The sequence below is a fragment of the Melopsittacus undulatus genome, chromosome 7 (assembly GCF_012275295.1).
Source record: "Melopsittacus undulatus isolate bMelUnd1 chromosome 7, bMelUnd1.mat.Z, whole genome shotgun sequence".
Classification (NCBI taxonomy): domain Eukaryota; kingdom Metazoa; phylum Chordata; class Aves; order Psittaciformes; family Psittaculidae; genus Melopsittacus; species Melopsittacus undulatus.
This window is the reverse complement of record NC_047533.1, coordinates 28,728,695-28,749,791: the sequence shown is the minus strand read 5'-3', so window position 1 is coordinate 28,749,791 and position 21,097 is coordinate 28,728,695. Positions and strand designations below refer to the sequence as shown.

Here is a 21,097-nt window from a genome sequence, read left to right as displayed (position 1 = left end):
TACAAATGTGGATCACATTCTTGCCTGGTATTGCTTCATTTGCTCTTGTTTGACTCTTCACAGTGACTGCCATGAAGCAGCTGTGGTTGGTAGGGGCTAAGCCCGCAGCACCCAGGGCACAGGAGTCCTGACTTTCTTCCCAGTGCTGGGAAAACCTTTTCCCTTCCCTACAAGTTTGCTCTTCTTTCCATGATAGCTGTAATCTGTCTATACAGATGATAAGCTTTGAGGCTGAACCTCCCTGTGGTTTTGGTCTTTATTGGGTATCTGACACCACAGACGGTGCTCTCTGAATGGCTCTTACAACTCAGCCTTATTACAGTGTTCCTTTACTCCTGCAAACCACTGCTGTGTTTGATTCCCCTTCCATGTGAGGTTACAAAAAAATCTGCCCCTGCCTCCCTACCTAGGTGGGAATTACTCAGCTACACTGGATTTCACAGGAGGCACAACCATCCCAATGCTGTCTGCTTGTCTGGCTGGCTGGGCATCTGCATCTCAGCCCAGCCCACCCAGTTGGCCCCAGTGTTGCCAAGTTTGGCTTTTCTCCCTCCTCTTCTTCCCACTTCTTGATGTGTTGCATGATTTTGCATCTTGATACTAATTTGAGCCTAGACAAATTTGTGCCAATGTGTAATTCAAGCTTAATCTGCTACCAGAAAAAAATTGTTCTTTTCACTTTAAAATAACCATCTATCTGATGGTAAGGCATTTTAGTAGTTCTAACTGGAGAAAGAGCCATTCCAGAGAATAATAACACTTCACTGTAGGAAGGCTCTTTTCAGCCTGTTTTCTAAGATTTCCACTGAGACCCAGAGGCTGTTTTTTTATGTCATAGAGGAGAAAGTTTTTGCTCAAGTTCCTTATATAAAGGAGCAGAGACATTTCCTTCTCCAGAAGGTATGTTGTAGATCAGCTTTAACCATATTTGCAGGTATTGCTGTGGTTAGGCTTGTATGTAACCACAGATTACAATTTGGGTGCCAAACGATGTAGACAGCTTGTCATAGGACTGTAACAATCTCACAGTGCAGCACAAGTGAGGTCCATGGTTTTCTGTGCCATCTTCTTTATTTTACATTGGCCACACACAAGTATAAAACTGCAACTTTCTCCTCTCTGTTCTTCCTTTGAAACAAGAAGGCTTGGGTGGGCAAGCAAGGCTCGCTGATACTCATCCACAGTCCTCACCTGTGGATATCTGTGGACTCGGGTGAAAATTTGATCCTGCTCTGGAGAGGCTTTCGGTTTCAGAAGAAGAAATCCTGAAAGGATGATGAATCTGCATGCACTCTCTGGGCTGGTGATACCAGTCATGCATTGCTCTACAGGTCTTGTAGGCATCAGGCCAGAAAATATCCTTCATGTTACTGTGATGTTGTTTCTGAAGGTATTTCTCGTGTAATATCAGCAACACAAGATATTTCACATGTAATGTAAGTGGCTCCTTGGACTGTCCAGATACTAGGTGGTAGATCAGTGGGCTGAAATTCTTACTTTCCAACTGGTTAAAAAGTATTTTTTTCATAATTTGTAATTAAGTTACTAACCACCCTGTACAATGCAAAACACTTTGACCTACTATCAGAACCCTCATTTTTCTCTCCCAAACTCTGAACTAAGGATAAAGTGAAAACAGGTGTAATGGATTTACTCCTAAATAATTTTCTGCCATGAAAAACATTACAAAACAGGGTTCTTTTCAGCTTTCCCCTCTCCTTCCCTTCAGGAACTGATGTTTTAAATGTTCTTTGCTTTGAATGAATGACAAGAGCAGATCCAAAACACAGCTGCATGGTCATTTGCACAGCTGATAGCACCAGCCTCCCAGGGAGGTAGATCCATCTCTTACATGTGATTAGGAAAGTGCTGGGGTGGTGATCAGCACACATGACCATCACAGGGCCTAGGGGTCCTGCATAATTCCAACAATAGCTAAGGAAGACTATGAAGAGGATATTTGTTCCTAAAGCCATTAAAAGAGGAAGCCAGAGCAGCTTGTGTCAAACTGTGTTGACTGATGCAGCAGTGTGTTTGCCTGTGGGACAGTGCAGCTACCCTCCACTAACACACACACATACACAACCCAAGGAGGGAGCCGGAGCCTCCCTGTTATTGGAAAGACACCTTGAGTAGTTTGCCTAAAAATTGAATCTTCTGTGTTGTACTGGGGTACACTTTCTATGAATCCTTCATAGAAAATGAAGTATTAAACACTGCAAGAGCCAAGGCTGGTGAGGCAACTTTAGTAAGTAACAATATAAAAAAAAGTAAAACCCAAAGAAACGTTGAAGATCATATAATATTTATTTTATTCCCAGCTCTTTGGGACAGAGGATGTAAGGAAGCAGGTAATATGGTTCTTGTTGGGATTAACTGGCAGAGTAACTGAGGCCACTTGGGAGGCAAATCCTCTGGGTTAGCTCCTAGCAATTCTAGAGAAATTCCTGTCCCCTGTTGGATTTATTATTGAAAACTATTGGAGGGTGAAGATGACTCTGTCATACTCACCTGCAGTTATACACTGAAATTGGTGAAAGTGAAATGAGCTTGCAGGCAATTAGAACAATGATGTGGGGAATTGCTTTACAGCACTTGCTAGGCCAATCTGATGGCTTTAGCAGCCTCATTTTTAATGAGCACTTGTATCTACCAATGCTGGTGGCTTCTCTGCAAGGGACCAGTGAGATACAGCGCAGATGTTCTCCTTGACCCTTGAAGTGTTGTCTATGGCCCCAAAGAAAAGTTGGCTGATGAGTACAGGGCTGGCATTGCTGGGGATGCTCATCTCCATGCTGAGATCCCATTACTCCTGCTGCCCTGGGTCCTCCTATACATGCAGAGGCTGGACAGCAGAGTGCAAGCAGTGCAGCACAACATGCAGTTGCTGGAGGGATCTTCCAATAATGTTTTTATGATAAATATTGTTTTGGTTTTCCACTTCAGTGGCCAAAGTCAACGTGGCTCTTTTTGCTTCACAAGTGAAACCCAAACTACTGCCATTCAAAGGAGCCTGGGAAACCCTCTAGGAAGTCTCTAATGAGCTGACAGTCGGTGGCCAGAGGACATGCAGGAAGGTCAGTCGTGCCTTCTGGGATGCTGCTTGAGCTATCTCCCCTCAACCCAGGGCTCTACTTTGGCGCTGCAGCTCCAAATTGCCAGGCTAAGGCACACCCTGGTAATGCTCCAGGCCTCTCAAATCTCCAAGGGCTTGACTATGAGCTTTTGCAAAGTAATTATAATTCTGGGATTCTATTAATTTCCTTGGGGGGGGGGGGGGGGGGGGAGGGGAGGGAAAGGTGGAGGTACCAGTACTCCTTGTATTTTTATATTTTCTAAATGCCCCAAAATGACAGAAGTTCTAAAAGAATAAAACTTTCAAAATTAGATATCTGATTGTAGTGAAGCAATTTGACTTTATGCTACTTACTTCGTTTCATCAAGGTAGTTCATAGGATGCTGACAAGCATTCTCTTCAACCATTCATTTTCATTATTGAAAGAGAAGGTATTCTAAAACATAATCTCCCCCCTCTTATTAGTGTTTTAGTTCTCTCAGAATGAATAACTAAAATGTATTAAATCAGAAATTTCCCTCCCTTCTCTCAAAACAAAGCCACTTGCAAGCATCACAATGAGTGAGGACACCCCTGCAGGCCTGAGTTATGGAGGAATGAAGCCAACGTCTCTTCCTTTGCTGCTGCCGGGCTTGACCACATGCTGGTACCCAGCCTGAGACGCTTATTGAGCTTCTGCTGTTCTTTGCAATGCCAGAACTCAAGGCTATCCTCAGGTCGACCAGGGGCTGCTCTTGGTGGAGGAATTGCCATTTTGATCAGTTGTTTCTAGTCCAAGGAGAAGTCTTCCTTTTGGTGCTTTATTTCAGAGACATTCTGTCTACCAGGGTGAGTTGAAACCAAAAACGTATTGCACAAGAACTCTGGAAATTTCCAAATAACACTAATTTCTAGAACAACATAACTAGCTAATGTTTGGTCCCAGCAAAAGAATAAAAACTCAAATAGCTTTTGGATGAAAAATGACTGAAGGGGAACATACAAATATATTTTCATTTCATAAATGGGTTTGAATTGTTTTGCCATTTTAACTCAAAAGAGGAAATGCCACAAACAGCATAAGGGAGGCTGCTGTTGCCCTTTTAAAACTTTATTTTAATGCACTGAATGGACCAGAGCCCTGAGGAATGTCTTTCACTCCTTTCATCCCCAACCCACCAGGCAGCTGTCCTGTTCAGCAGCCCTCCTCCCACCCCGAGTTGGCAAGTCAAATGTCACATTCATTTCAGTTGCCAAAACTGAGTGCTCAGCTGTACCACCACCCCAGCTTCTTTTTGATGACCACACCAATCTCTCCCACAAACATATATTAAGAGAAAGGCCCCTGTCCAGTAATGATACTTGGACCAAGTGAAAAGCACATGCAGTAGAACTTTTGGAAGTGCAATGAGCCACTGGTGCTAGTACTTCTCAAAAATATACATGTCTGGGGGAAGCCAAAGCTGATTTTTCACTTTCTGCAGCTAGAGAAAGGACTTGTGCTACACACTGATCTGTACTGATCTATAGGCAAGCTACAGACAGTGCCTTCTTGACGTGGTGACCTGATGGTTGGATAGTGTTAAACTTGACACACAAAACCCCTTATCTGATGCTTCTCATATAGCTTAGTGAGGAGCACATGCTTAAAGCCCAGCGGGCCCTTCGGGGTCAGCTGTTTTTCTACTGCCTGTCACAAGCTAGCTAAAATGATTTCCAGGACATGGGCAGAAAAATCGAGTCACTGGAGCTATTGCCGCTGGTAAATAATCTCTGCTACCTGGCTGGCACCTGAGAGATAACAGTTCTCACAAAAAAGAGTGACTGATAATCAATTTATGAAATATAGAAAATCTTTCAGAAAACATAGTCTCAGCGCATTTTTGGACATTAACTTACTAGTTACAGCAGAATCTTTAAAGAAATTGGTGCTCAGGAATCGTGGCAATTTAAGGTTATCTGTAACCATTATTGAGAGTTACAAAAGTTTCTGGAAACCACAACAGAACTGTAGAGTAGGTGTGCATATTTTTGTTACAACTTCAGTTCAAAACCAGGGTCTAAAAAGTCTATGCAACTGCTCCTTGTCCTCTGTTGAGACTCAGATGAGTAGGAAGTTTCCTAATCCACATACAGGAAGGGGGAAATGTTTCACTCTCTTGGTTTCAGCCTACAACACAGTAGAAATAGAGATGCTGTTATCCAACCTCTCCAGTGATCACTGTGAACATTTTGGTCTAGGGTGTGACTGGTCATTCCCTAGTGACCTGGCCAGGAGCATTATGTCTCCATTGCATCTTTATGGCATACAGACAAGAAACAGAAACAAAAAATTCTGCTCGTGGTGATGTATACAATGCTGGTCACTACCTCCATGTATCCTGTAATGTTTCAACAGTCTTTTTTCTTCTTTCCTATAGAGCTTACAAGTATTTTCTTTTCTAGCTAGTAAAGAGAATGGAGGAAGAATCACTCTCTAGTGTTCAGGATACAGGTGGGATTTTCTTTTCTGATTCTTGCTAAATGAATGAGGTTCTCTGCAGTGCCCTTGCTGATTGCAGAATTATAGAAGAGTTGAGATTGGCAAGCACCCCTGGAGGTCATCTGGTTCACTGCCCCTGCTCAAGATTGGCACCTAGAGCTGACTGACAGAACAATATCCAGATGGCCTTTGAGTATCTCCCACGGGTGGAGACTCTGCAACCTCTCTGGACAACCTTTGACAGTGTTCAGTCACCCTCACAGAAAAAAAGTGTTTCCTGATGTTCAGAGGGAACATCTCATGTTTCTGTTTGTGCTATCTCTGGTCCAGTCAGTGGACACTGCTGAAAAGAGTGCTCTGAATCAGTCTTCTTTGCAACTTCCCTTCAAATATTCAGTCCATGATGGTCCGTGGTTCTGATGGTCCATACTGGTAGCATGATGTGGTTTCTCTTTATATCTGGGTACAATAATGCTTTGAAGGGAAGATAAAATATGCACTAAATGTTTTCCTAACATGCTTTTCCATGTAAGCTATTGCTTAGAAGTGGCTCAAAAAAATAATTCAGGGGGAAATGTTCTGTGTGAACATGAACAGGGATGGAGGCAGTAATCACTGTGAGCCTTGAAGCAAACAAACAGTAGTAAGATTTTTTCAGAAACCAGAGATGTCGTATTCTAGGTTGCTTCAGAAGGGGAAACATTTCAGGAAAATAAAATTAATAACGTGCTAACTGAATAAATGCACAGAGTAACTCCTTCGGCTATGCTAAGTAAGAATTCACTCATTATTTGTACCAGCTCAGCTACTGGGATACATCAGTATGAAGTCTACTTTGCCTGACATAGGGGGTGGATGAGACAGGAGAAAAAAATGGTTCAAAGTCAGCCACAGTCTCGATATCATCTGAAGCTGTACTAGAAAACACTGACAATGCTAACTGTCACAAAGCTGGCATCTTCTGGCTCCTGACAAAACTAGTTTTTTATTTTCTTAATCAGTTTTACCAAACAGAGCCAAAACCTGGGTGGAAGAAAAAAAAAAAAAACCCATGAAGCTGTTTTAAAAAGAAAACTCGGAAGGAAGGAAGCTCTTCAAAGAGGTTTTCTGACAGAACAGAAATGTTTAAGGACCAAAACAGTTGAGGTCTGTCTTTCATATGAGTTAGTAGGGGGTCTTGACAGTACAGTTCTAGAAACTTTTGCTTATATGCTCTGTACCTACTATTAATCACATGCCAACTATGCTGATGCTAACCCTTACGCAGCAGAGGAGTAAGCATGAGCAAGTAAGTCACAGATTTCAAATCTGGAGTAATTAAAACACAGAGTCTCCCAGTGAAATGCAGGATACCTGCTCAGCAAGGAAAGCATCATGTTTTCTCTTTCTGATACCCCCAACCAAAGCAGCATGAAGTATTTCACCCTGCCTCCCTTTTTCCTGACAGATGGACTCCATCATCAGTTTACAGGATCAGTCTCCAGTTGAAATTTTTCCAGAATAAACCTGCATACCTGTTTGCAAGTATTTGTCCCATATATTCACAGGTAAAGAACTTTCATTCTAATTAATATTAAGGTTTTCTGTCACACAGTTGCAAAAATGTTTCAGAATGCCAAACTTGACCTGTGTGTGGCCAGACACTAAGATTTTGCTTCAACCCAAAAATTTATTGACTTACACGAAAATATTCCATCTTAACATAGTACACATTGGTAGCATTTGAATACATATTTACAGATTTATTTGAACTTTTCTGAACTTCAATTCTACAACTGAGCAACATATCCATAAGTGTTTCATAAACTTTCAAACACTTACATATTTATACATATAGTTTTTGCATATATATATATAAAAAAATATTTTTGAGACTCAAGGACCAAGAATAGTCAAAAGGACATTATTGCTACATTTCCATATTTACAAAAACAATGCATAAACCCATTCAAAACACCAAGCCATTGCAAAATAAGATTCAAAAATCCCCAAATTATAAAAATATACATTTCAAGAACAAAAAACCCAAACCTCTTTCAGCTAAGTGTCTGTATAGTACCGAGACGTCTATCATTATAACAGCTAGCTTCTCTACAGTAGCTCTCAAAGCCAACACATTACAAAAGAGCTTTTATAGCATTAAACTGAAAATGCTCAACAACAAGTATGCATAAGAGTGCCTCCAAACAACTGGCTAACTTTGGAAAGGTGCAACAGCCTAACTATGTTCAGTGCAAATGGCTAATTTTTGACTTAACTCAGAAAGACAGCTTCCTGTAACATTAAATGCACAGTCATTGAAGCAGTGTGGTATTCAACATAACCCAAAATATACTACCAGTGTGTGTATTTACAATTACCTTGCATTTGGGAAGTTAGTTACACATTTAAATTGCATGTAAACTCAACCAAAATCCTGGTAAAGTATAAGTTACAGAGTGCATAAGCGCATTGTAAATAAACAGGTACTCCACTAGGACTCTGTCTCTGACAAATGCTTCTTTCAATACCTTTACGAATTTCTAGGGCACAGAAACAAAAGAACAAAATAACTAGCCAATCCTAGGCTGAACAGGTACAGATCCAAAGCCTCACGTCTGTCGAACAAGAATGAAGGGATGCTTTCTTTTATCCCTTCACAGCTAGGCTCTTCTTTATGATCTCTGGACTACACCAGAAAGATGAAAGAACGTGGGGTGGGAGGAAATAGCCCTTTCCAGTTAGCACTATCCAAGCCTGCCTGTGTGAAAGATTCACCTGGGTAGGACAAGATAAAGAAAGGGCCCCAGGAGAGACATTTGTGCCTATGCTTTTGCTTAGGTAAGATGACTCGTTAAAAGGCCTCTCCTCCAGACACACCGTTTACTGGGAGCAGCCCTCCTCCTCTATTTTGATCAACATGGCAGGGCTCACCTATCTTTGGCGAACACTTTTGGACATAAATATAAGCAAAACAAGCATCCAAACCCTTGGGCTCTCAAGGCAGGGAGGTGTGGGAGTGGTGCAGGGTCTGTGGTGCAGTGACACCCTGTATGGGCAGCTCCATCTGCTGCTGGTGGGGAATGGGCCAGTGGGAAGTAGTGCCTACATCCACAGAAACCTTGTGACTGGTCTACAACGCTGACAGAGTGGGTGGGAAATAAAGATCCACGCTCTTCTCCCCTCCTCTAGTTCAAACCCCAGAGCTCCCAGGAGGGTTTGCTGCTGTGCAGACCAACTTTGGAAGGGTCTCGGGCCCTTCTCCTCTCTTGCCCTGACACATACAACACCCTTGCTGGCTTCTACGATACTTGCCTGGGAAAGCTTCTCAATCATGGATGGATGTGGAAAGGGGTCTGCAAAGCCATTAGCTTAATATTAGTTTATTTCTTACATTTGCAAAACAAGATTAACTAGAAAATGACTGCAGGGCCTTCCAGGTGCGGATCCAGAAAAGGATCACTGCAGATTTGATTTGATCTGCCATCATCTTATGCCACACCCTGGCTCAGGATTTCTTTTGTTGGTTGCTTTTTTTTTTCTTCAGATCTGGCTCTCTACTGCAAATACACACAATATAGCAAAATATATACAGCTTCAGTTAATATTGCAATGATGCGTGTAACCGTGCTCGGAAGATTAAGTTTATGTGTAACAGTGTGTGGTAAAGGACAGTATTACAGCAACGTTTCAGCTACACAGTGGTAGTAGTGAGTAAAAGCAAGAGAAATATTGAAGTTGTCCATCTCTCACCCCCTGCACAATACAGCTACTACATCTGGGCTCCTCTTCTTCCAGATGCCACTCAAACATCTTCGCGTACCAGGAGAGGCTGAGTAGATGAAGCACTACTACCCACCGAGTTAATCCTCACTGAGTGATCTGGAGCATTTTCTTGACTGGAAGGTGGAGTTGAGAAGTTCGCATAAACCTGCAGACACCGAAGACCAGTGTCAATACTCTTCACGCATACTTGAGGAGCATTCCTTTGCTAGCCTTTTCTCACCGTATACTACACACCTCTGTGGAAAGGTTCCAGCTCAGGTGTTTCTTTGTAAATCTAGAGATTTTCAAAAAGTCTTGCACTTAACTGCTCTTTTAGAGAATCAAGAACCTCAATCTCAGTTATTAACAACACCACAGCTTCTAACTGCATGTCAAATTTCAACTGAGCTTGAGAAACGCTGCTCAGGCTATTACTAAACTCCCTCAGAAACCTCACTAACACTTCCTTCATATTCTTGTTTTTGTTTTAGTAATGCCTGCACCTGCCAAAAATATGCTACAGGATGCAATTGAACACCAGCAGCTTTCAGTTTCCTCTTTTCTCAAATTGTCAGGAAGCCATGTATTCTGTGCCCAAACAAGGCATCCAGAAGGTAAAAAGGAGCTTTATTTTTAAACCAGGTTTTAAACCTACTTCTTTAAACCCCAGTAGCACACAGTGTTAATTGTGAGAAAAAAAGCCAAGTGTCTGTTGTGTCTCTAATTTTTCTTTGGACTGTTTTGTCCAGTTACCCTCCCACAAAAACCTTTTACTAGAGAATGGTCGAAGAAGCAGCGAATATGGTTTGACATGACATACCTCCAAGGTTATAAAAACAGAGCTAGGGGAAGCAAGAGAGAAAAGGCAGAAGAGCATGGAAAGCTCAACCTCTTAGTCTACAAAGATTTCTAAAACAAACAAATGCTAAGTATACTTTATGTCTGAGATGTTTCCCAGATCAATAACATTTTTCGTAGTTTAAAATGAATTTACAAAGTAAATCAAAATTGTTGTGCCAGGTCTATTTTGAGTGAGAAAAATGCTAACAGTCTACACCAGCTGGTACATTTTAGGTATGGGCTTAGACAGCTACTGTCTAGTGGCACAATTAAGCAGCAGTGAGTAGCCCACATATCATTCCTACCACCCAAACTAACAGTGCAAAGCTACTTAAGTAATGCTGGAAAATTAATGAAGCATCCGGTCTTTTTTGCTCGTTACAGCTCTGGTGTAAAGTCTTGCTTGAAACTGCTTTGACTCCAGAAATCCAATGATCCATAACTCACCCGGGGCGCATTATCTGAAAGCTGCTGCTCTATCAGCTGTACGATTTGTTTGAATGTGGGTCTCTGTAAAGGATCAGCATCCCAGCAACTCTTCATTATGTCATACCTGCAAAGATAGTGAAATTAAGTACCTCTCATGAGGAAGTCCTCAAAGCACTTATCTTGTTTCCATCATTATTTCAAGGAAAAGTGTGACCCGGTCCCACCTTCTTTAAACGACATTTAAGAATAGAAACAGTGCTGATAACACCTGAGCTTGTGACAACAAAAGACTCGATCCTCATTGGAGCCTCTGGAGAGAACTTTGACAGCTTCTTAAGTGCCAACCATTTACAAAACAGAGGATTAAGGATGGCTCACAAAGATAAGTAGTCAGTCCTCTCACTGTCAGGAAGTACAGTGCAAATGCAGATGCTGTACAGTCTGGTAATACATTTCTACATATACTGTATCTGAACTAAAAATGCTTAATTATGTTCTGTGATCTGTCAATAATTCATTGACATGGAGCAGATGCCATGACAAAGTGATCAGATGACACAACACATGAGTGTATTTCATTGCTTGTAACAACATAGGCGTGTATGCTGCTAGTTAGAGCACATGAATTATTTAAAACATGAAAAGAACTTGAACAAAAAAGACAATGAGGCAGTGCAATGAGCCTTAAGGCAAGAATGGAAGCGTAACTTCCTTTGTGCCGCTGCTAATGTTTGGTCATCAGAGGTGCTGGTTTCTCACTTACATTTCAGGTGGTGCACACTCAGGGCTGAACATCCTGTATCCCTCCTTGATCATTTTATAGAACTTGGAGTCCACAGGCATCCCTGGATAAGGGCTGCTTCCTGTTGAGGGAGCACATGAGCAACATGATTTCTGCATCTGCAATAAACCTAAGATGAAATAGAAATCCCCTGAAGTACAGATCTTGAGGCAGCTTACCTAAAGAAAAAAGCTCCCAAAGCAATATCCCATAAGACCAGACATCACTCTCAAAGGTGTAGACACAATTGAAAATACTTTCAGGTGCCATCCACTTCACAGGAAGACGGGCCTTTTCCAGGGAAAAGGGAATAAATTAAGACAATAGACATAAGGAATATAAAATTTACAAAATAAAATTAAGCTTTTCTACTTCTTATATGCTTTAAATGCTCATTAAATCAAGAAATCCAACCAATCTCAAGTATCCTACCAAAAATTGAAATCTCGTCATTTTAGAGTCTCTAAGCACTGCATGGTTATTGATCCATCTTACTTGATCCATCTTTCCAAACTCCTGCAGTTCCTTGCAGTCTGATTTTCTGTATACTATATATTCCTATATACTATAACATATAGTACATACTATATATTATATATACTAATACTATATAATATATACTAATACTATATATTCCTCCTGTCTTGTTTATAAAAGATGGTAGGAAGCCAGAGCAAAATAATATATATGACCATAGCATAGCTCCTTATGCAAACATGGAAGTCTGCTTCCATAGACTGATTACCACAGGCACACAGGTAGATTAACCCAGTCAAGATGCTTCAAGACTTTAATCAACTGTTAAGACACCCGCTTTAGATCCTCAGTGTATCAGAAAATCACAAGAAATAAATATATATTGACACATATTTTGGGTGGAAGCATTGATCTGCTGAAGGATAGGAAGGCTCTGCAGAGGGATCTGGACAGGCTGAATTGACAGACTGAGGCCAACTACACGAGATTCAACAAGGCAAAGGGCCGGGTCCTGCACTGGGGCCACAACAACCCCACACAACACTACAGGCCTGGGGAGAAGTGGCCAGAAACCTGCTCAGCAGAAAAGGACCGGGGGGTGCTGACTGATGACTGCTGAACATGATCCAGCTTGTGCCCAGGCAGTCAAGAAGGCCAGCAGCATCCTGGCCTGTATCACCAATAGTGCAGTCAGCAGGGCCAGGGCAGTTATCATCCCCCTGTACTGGGCACTGGTGAGGCTGCACCTTGAGTCCTGTGTTCAGTTCTGGGCTCCTCTCTACAAGAGAGGCATTGAGGTGCTGGAGTAGGCCCAGAGAAGGGCAATGGAGCTGGTGAAGGGTCTGGAGCACAAGTGTGATGAGGAACAACTGAGGGAACTGGGGGTGTTTAGTCTGGAGGAGGCTTGGGGGAACCTTATCAATCTCTACAGCTACCTGCAGGAGGTTGTAGTCAGGCGGGGGTCAGCCTTTTCTCCCAAGTAACAAGGGACAGGACAAGAGGAAATGGCCTCAAGCTGTGAAAGGAGAGGCTGTGAAAGGAGAGGCTTGGACTGGGTATTAGGAAAACTCTTCATTGATGAAAGGATTGATAAACACTGGAACAGGCTTCCCTGGGAAGTGATGGAGCCACCATCCCTGGGGGTGTTTAAAAGATGTTTAAATGTGACACTTAGGGACATGGTTTACTGGTGACCTTGACAGTGCTGGGTTTATGATTTGACTCAGTAATTTTAAAGATCTTTTCTAACCTAAAAAAATTCTATGATTCTGTGATTCTTCATAAATTTGTGTGGGGACAGACATCCCTTGGGAATGCCAACTAAAGCAGAGGAAAGGGCACAGAAGGCCCTTTCTGGAGGAACTGGTCAGGCTTCTGTCTTACTGTGGGAGAAACCTGTTAAGTAGTCTTGCAGCAATATATCAAAAGTTACATTTCAGCCATACTATTGAGATGCATTTGCCATGGGCTGGCTCACCAGTCAACCAGTTGTTTATTTCCTGAACAACACAGACAGCAAACACTCTTCCTGGGCAAGCCCCCAGCTGCTGTCATCAGCACTGTCTCCCAGCAGTATCCACAACCGGCAATGCCCCAGCACTCCTCATCTGCTTTAAGATCAGGCCAGATGCAATTGGATGCCTCCTGCAGCCACTGCTTCCTCTCTCCCTCCCCAGGCAGCTGCAGCCTATCCTCCTCTGACCCTTTCAGGCTACAGAATCAAAGAAAACCATGGCTTTTTGCCTCCCACTATGGCCTAATCAATAAATTCATACTTCAGAATCCAGTTTCCATTGTCTGAGTGATGTGTTACAGCACAGAAGAGGATGCAAGCCCCAGATTATATAAGTATTTTAAAAATGAACCATTTAGTAATGCACAAATATAGTAATGCCAAGAGAAAACAAGTTTCAAAATAATTATATTTAAGATTGGGCTAGCAGCATATTCCAATGGCAAAACTTATGATTATTCACAGAGCTATCACTTTTAATACATTCAGATGTAGCAGAAAGATCTGGCATTATACTGGCGCAGCAAAATTCTCTCTTCCACTACAATATGCATTTACACACCAGCATGGTTTTTTCCAGTATAACAACACACACATACCAAGGGTTTTGTCAGCACACACATCTACATCAGGAATTGCCCCTTCTAACATTTCTGACCAGCATGGATATATATCAGAACTGGGAAATCTAGATTTCTGTGTAAGAAAGACTTTATTTGCATGTCAAGACAACAAGAACTCTCCAAACTTAAAAATAGGTGGCTTAAGTACTTACGTTTCCCTTGACCACATAATTGGAGTCATTCCGTATGTCTCTTGCCAGGCCAAAGTCACAGATTTTTGTTATTCGACCATGAGTTAGAAGAATATTTCTTGCAGCCAGATCCCTGTGAATGCACTAAATAACAAACAAACAAAGCTATTTTATAATCATCTCAACAGGCTGTTGCTTGGTTACATGTATACTCAGCTATTCAACTTACTGCATTATGCATTTTATGGTAAGCTGAAAGTCATAATGAAGCCATGTGACAATAAGCTTACTCAGATGATTTAACATTCCGGTGTAGTATCTTTACTATCATGACATTGATCCACACAGCTAAGGTTGTCTATGCATTTATTTTAGAAAAGAGCATTTGCAGTCACTTTCAGTTTTCTACTGTTCCACATTTGCAGTTAAAGTTTCATATACTTCTTTGACATTTTATCAAAAATAATCATTGCCTTGTTTCCTAACATAGGACAAATAAGGGGAAAATGTGATTTGTTTCTAAAATAATTCCAATCTTCCATTAATAACTATTGTGGTTGAGGGCAAAGGGCTGAAAATATGAAAATAGGGAAAATTATGGTAGTGACTCAAAGCCAACAGCCTGGAAACTGAATCTCATTTCAGAAATACTCCTCTGGAAGACCTGAATTATTAAGTACCTGTGAGATCCTTATAAGCAGACCTAAGTATTTGAAAATACCATAAATTTTCACATGCCAGTATCTTTCAGTGTACAGTCATGTGTTCAGGGACCTAGCTAGCTTATATTTCAATTATCTGGAATACATTTCCCAAGCTCCAGATGGGTGCTTGAGTTTTCCATGAGTTGTGTTCCTTTGTATGCAGCTGTGGAAGCCTTGTACATTTGTTAAGAGAACAGAGGCAGGTCCCTAACAAAATTATCTCTTTTTCCATCTGGAGAGTGTTAAGCTCCTGTTTTACTGATGGTATATAGTACACAGGCCAAAGCTGTCTAAAGAATATCTGAAGACAGTTCAATTCTTCGTTTTTCCTTGAAATACAAAACTTCAGGAATTCCCTACAAAAAATTACTTAAAATATCAAGAGTTATGCAAATCAAATGCAGAAAATAACTGTAGGTTGCATAAATCCCTTCATCTCTGTCCCTTCTGCAGGTTTACATGAGGAACTATTTTTAATGACAATTACTGTCTCAGAGGACTCTCATTCACCTCCCAGTCCAACATATTCTGCACTTTGCATACATAAAGGTGAGAGCATAACTGCACTGCAGCAGTAAAGTGAAGGAATGGTCAAGCATCCAGCATGTCTCTGCCTTGTTCAGTTTGCACTGAATAAAGACTTTGTCCATTGGAGGAAGCCCTGTCTTGTGATTAAGTCACCACATGCTTAATAAGGGAATTATTTCCCCCTGACAGACTCCTATCCCAGCTCCTGCACAGAGGCACTTTTATGCATCTGAGCCTTGATACACAAGCAAGTTGCAAAAGAGCAGCTGGGTACTCTGGGCTGCTGATCTGCATGGGCCCTCCTTCCCTGAGGGTGTGAGGCAATCTGAGGCATCTTACCCATCAGCCCACACTACTCAACATTTACTAGCTGGAGCTCAGAGCACATATGTACACTATGACTGAAGAGATCCAAGCACAATGTGTTAGCACAGTGGAACTTAATTCTGTGATAAAGTTGTTTATTTTGCACTGCCAAAGCAATATTGCTCATTACTTCCCAACCTCACATTCAGGTGGTGCTACGCTCATTATTGCCTTTGCTACTCAATGCCACAGTGTCTGTATCAATGGAAAAACTATAGAGGAAAGACTCCTCAGGAATAATGCATAGTGAATTCTGGGGCTATCCTATAGGAAGATAAGAAGAAATAAAGAATATGTGTGCTAAGCAGTGGATGTCCTGCATATTGAAGGATAGAGAAGCCTGATGAAAACCACTAAAATCTATAGTATGTGTTTGCCCGTAGGCCTGTTTAGAAGCTGTTAATAGATGAAAATTAAATCAAAGGGTTTGGAAGGAGGAACAGTGGGGGAAAAAACAAGTCCAAAAGCAAATTTTAATGTGGACTTCCTCTGGAGCAGAATTAGACCCACATTTTCCACTGTTAACACAGGATCCTAGAATTATTTTTGTCAAACTGCATGTTTGGTTTTGCTCTTTATACATGGTGCAACTGTACTACCCTGTGTCTCTCTTAGTTACAGTGCTTACATGTTGAATGGCATTTTTCCAATATAATGTAAGAACAACCAATAGGAAGAAAACAATTATGCTGTGCTTAAGACTTCTATTCTATTATAAACCCCTTTTTGTTCTGCAATACCTCCCGTATGAAACCCAAAGAAATGCCCATTATGTTCAGTGTACCCTGTGAAGATTCTTTGTGGGTCTCTAGGCTGGTTTTATCTTTCCAGAAAGTAAAAACCAAGATATATCCTGTACATTTCACCATACTGCTAAAAAAAAAAAAAAAAAAAAAAAGCACACAGTGTGATACCTCTCCTGTTTGAAGAAGTATTCTACATTAGAGGAGTAGCAAGTACGGTGTTTAGAACTAATGCAAACAGACAGTTGCAAAACTGTCTCCATAGTGTTGTTTATTGTGCAAATTCTCCAGCAGAGAATGAATCTTACACTCTCAAGATTTAATTGCTTTTCTGAATGAGTCCACATGTTGGGTTTCCGTTTTTTTCCTGAATTTCCTTTAATTCCCATACAACAGAGCAGACTGAAGAAATAACTCCTTGAGGTTTCCATTCACTGCCTCCAAAGCCATCAGGAGTTTTGAGTGCTCCAGGAAACAAGGAATGGCTGGAGATGAAACCCGTAAGAGGCACCAACCAAGCTCAGCAGGGTTCAGCTGTACCTGCCATCTCCCAGGACATGACATTATTAATCAGTGGAGTCTTGGGGTGCAGCAAACATACTACACTGCAATTCCTCCCTTCTGTCTCCTGACATTTCTAAGACTAGGTTCTGTTCATGAGCAAGGCCACTGATGGTACTAGCCCGAACCGTGGATGTGCAATAGCACTGCTTGACGTCGACTACTGTGCACCCTGTATTCTGTTTAATGGGATATAAACCTCCACTTTTGGCCAATGAGGACAGTACAGAACTCCAACATTAGCCAAAGCTGCAAGTACAAGAAAGAGCATGTCAGTTTGCAGTGCTTGTTGAAAAGAACACAGAAATATTCAGCATTTAAACACACAGATCACATTAAAACACTGAAAGTGATGCTAGAGGACATCAGAAATCTACTGATACAGTCCAGCTCTGAAAAATTCTTAACTTACATTTTTGGAGGCAAGGAAGCTCATGCCCTTTGCCACCTGGTAAGAAAAGCTTAGTAAGTCTTCAACATCTAGAGCAAGTTCATCATCTTCTGACACAGAAAGAGTAACATCCTGATCGGTGTAGGATCCTACACAATATAAACAACAGCTTTTGAGTGGAGCAAGTGTAATAATTTAGAAACAAGAGTTGTCTTAATGTTAAATAAAACAGTGATCTAAATAAGTACCAGACTAGAGTCACATAAATAGCCCATCACCAAAAAGCAGAAAATAACTCTGATACTCCATTTAAATGTGGAGAAACACAATATATCAATTAATGAGTTTTAATTGTCCTTGTCTGTGAGAGAAAAGTCTGATAAAACTGAAAAATTCCACAGGCAAAGAGAATTCCTTATGAGTGTACTTACCAGACTTCAGTGGTCTTTTTTTATCAGGTTTTGGTGGGACTGCATATGACACTCCTGGTTTCATGTCCATGTACTCATTGGTAACATCACTGTAGAGACAGCAGATGAAATGAAACATAGTTTAGTGAAAAAGGTCTCAAAAGGCATCCAAACAAAAAGCCAAGGTTACTCCAACCTTCTGAATATAATGCTTTACAAATGATCGGTAGATTGGAAACTCATGAGTGTGTAAAAAAAATGTGGAAAGGCCTGTACAGTTTCTCAGTACAGCTGATGATACATCTTGAAGTTTGGAGTTTGGCTTAGGTGAGCAAACAAAACCTTTCATACATACACTGTTTATACAGACTTCACTCTCTATAAATTAATATCCAGATGTTTCACAGGATTTGGTAGTGCTTCCTTCTTCTGCTTAGGCCAGCTTCTGCCAGAATATTTCAACAACTCAAGTGGCAATTGAAATGCAGAAGACAAATGGTAAAAAATGTTAAATTCAGAGATTCCCAAGTACCATAGAGGATTCACATGTATTTTGAAGAAGTCGAGGCTTGGGACAGCCATCTGCCACATTTTTTAAGTTTTCTTACTGCTATATATAATTCAAACGTACAGATTTTCATCCTATATGGTTTATAAATACACAGTTGGGCAACTTTAGAAATTATGGATGTACTCTGGCATTTTTCACTTCATTGCCATTAGAACTCATACAAATAGCCCTTCCTTAGCCTGAAATATCTGTTTAGTTTATGAACAATGAATGAGGCCACAGAGCTAACATGGAAAGGAATAATGAGATTACCAATAGTTTTAGTCACCATCAGAAACACATCTGATCCATTTAGCAGCTGCAACTTTACAGTAAATACTAATATGAGAATTTGGTAAATACTCTGCTGTTTATACCTCAACTTGCAAATTGTGCTCAGTGAGGTTCCTTCACTGAAAAGAAGACACACCTCCAATGGCAACTCCCAGCTTTATATTCATCACCTCAACAGTCACAACCTCTCTGGGTCATTACCAGCCATCCAGGGCACAAACAGCTCCACCAGTACTACAGCTTGATGGGACAAAGGACTTTACCACCTCCTAAGGGTCTGCCTGGTTCTTTTGTGTCTGCCACAACAAAGTAATGGTCCTACTGAGGCAATAAAGAGGCTAAAAATAAAAATGGACAGGTACTGCAAAAGCCCCTGGGTTTTGGCAAATTATGTCTCCCCTCACTTTGCAAAGGGAAGGAGTGAGCAAGAAACCTGCTTGGAAACGTACTTGGAAAGAGCTCTGGGCTGGTATGTAAAACAGAGTGTTAAAAATACACAGAGGAAGTAAATGGAAAAAAAAAAAAAACAAAGTACAAGAGCAATCTCAGAATCGTGACACAGGCCGTGTCAATGCAAAATCTAGTGAGCTGTATCGGTGGCAGCTTGCCTCTAATACTGTAATGCACTGGCTTGATTTTGTAAGAAGTCATTTCTGAAGGCAGGGACTTAGGAGAACTCAGAGTATTAACACCCCAACACTGAGGGAATTGTCATTCAAGCTGCGAAATGAGCACTGCCAATGTTTTAACAGGAACGATAAACACAAATACGTACAAAGACTGGAGCCAAGGAGTTGCATGAAATAACTACAGGAAATTTGATAAAGTGAAACAGAGTGTGTACAATCAATCGCGCTCTGTTAGAATAAACCACCCACTGTACAAATCATCTCTTTAATTAAATTGTTTCCTTGCCCAGCAAAGATTCTTCAAAGCCAGCTGCATGGAAGGTTTCTCCACATCTCTTACCCCTAATAAACTTTGTTATCTCCTCCTCAATCTTCTAAAAACACAAGGACATTTCAGCAGATCATACTTACACTGCAGGCTCTGCCTGATGCAAAAGGTTCTCGTAAACTGCTGTTTCTGCGTGTTCTTCATGTTTTGGACAAATAAATGAATCTCGTTTCCTTCTCAGAAAATTTAAAAGATCACCATAGCAGCAATATTCTGTGATGACTAGAGTGGGACCTGCAGATGCACACGAGGTTTAGAAAGCAGGTAAGTGTTGTTTTTAAAGCAGAAAGCCTTACATAAAGATAGCATTCAGCCAAGTGCACAAGCTGGGCTATTAAAAATCACACTGCCTACCACTGTCCAGACTTGAGAAGTTATAGAAAAGTAATGCAGCATCTTCCTCTTTCACAGACTGGCAACTATGGTCCAGCTAAAGCTGTGTTGCTCCCAGTTAATTTGCCTCCACCCCTCTCAATAGCATTGCATTGTACAAAGATTAAACAAATAAGGTCTTTTTCTTCATGTGATAATGTTTCTGGCCAGACACATCTGTTTGATTTTGCTCACTTCCTGAAGGAAGTTATTTGTTCCAAATGTTAGAGTAATTCAAGCTTCAAACATTAATCCTTTTGATTCACTTCTGTTTACAGTAGAGCTTCACACTCCTTCAGTAATGTTTTGGAAATGATGTAGAGTGTCATATTCTGCAGTATAATAGGAAAAATCATTCAAACAGAACAGCCTGCTGCGACAGAAAGCTACATTGTGCAAGGTCTTAGAATATTAAAATGAAATCAGAAAGGAGAATCAAGTCATCTCCAGCACGGATGTTTATAGATCAAATATATGTTTTCTGAGTGAATGACTCCAGCTATAGCCCTTGAATGTGTAATTGCACTGCGTGTTATTTCATCTGTAAGGTTATTCTCTACCACTGTTTACTAACCTCACTAGTTTATTTCCATTTTTCTGCAGTTAAAAATTACAGCTTTCATAGTAGCAAATGCAGTGTTTGTGGTGTGATTCTCTTACAGATGCCGTGTATTTTCATCTGAGACAGACACACACTCAGGCCAGCGAGTCTATTTCGTTGCCTGCTTAAACCAAATTGTTTCATCCTACTTTTAAATCATTAAATGTGAAAGTGAGAAATGTTTTGCTTCTGTCTAACTCTGTGAATTTTTACAAGCTCTTCTTCTTCGAAAAATGAAGCAAAAACTTAAAAAGCAAATATTTGTGTAAGAAACAACACCATCATTCATATTAAAATGCACATAAATTAAAAATACAGGACTGTATCATTCTGTATTGACATTTCAGCTGTTTTGTAGCTTTTACTATGTATGAAAACAAACTTTTACATGTGACACTTCTGTGCTGTGCAATAGTTTATTTAGAAAAGTCTTTTTCTCAACTTTCTGCTGCTCAGAATCTGTAATTTCAGTGGTGCCTTAATAGACACATTTACAGTTCTAACAGAAGGCTAGAAGATTATACAAGACAGGCATGTTGACTTCA

General features: G+C 40.8%; 1 protein-coding gene across 1 annotated transcript in view; it reads right to left on the bottom strand.

Moving 5' to 3' along the window:
- Window positions 1–7,186: 7,186 nt before the first annotated feature.
- The window catches only part of KIT (KIT proto-oncogene, receptor tyrosine kinase), a 55,312-nt gene continuing 41,401 nt past the window's right edge, over window positions 7,187–21,097 (bottom strand). Inside the window, exons 14-21 of the mRNA XM_005149080.3 lie at window positions 19,663–19,813; window positions 17,800–17,888; window positions 17,390–17,517; window positions 14,097–14,219; window positions 11,511–11,622; window positions 11,314–11,413; window positions 10,569–10,674; window positions 7,187–9,447 (exon numbers count right to left, since the gene is read on the bottom strand). Coding sequence (XP_005149137.2) covers window positions 9,322–9,447; window positions 10,569–10,674; window positions 11,314–11,413; window positions 11,511–11,622; window positions 14,097–14,219; window positions 17,390–17,517; window positions 17,800–17,888; window positions 19,663–19,813 — 935 coding nt within the window. The 3' untranslated portion in view covers window positions 7,187–9,321. The remainder of the gene's footprint in view (window positions 9,448–10,568; window positions 10,675–11,313; window positions 11,414–11,510; window positions 11,623–14,096; window positions 14,220–17,389; window positions 17,518–17,799; window positions 17,889–19,662; window positions 19,814–21,097) is intronic.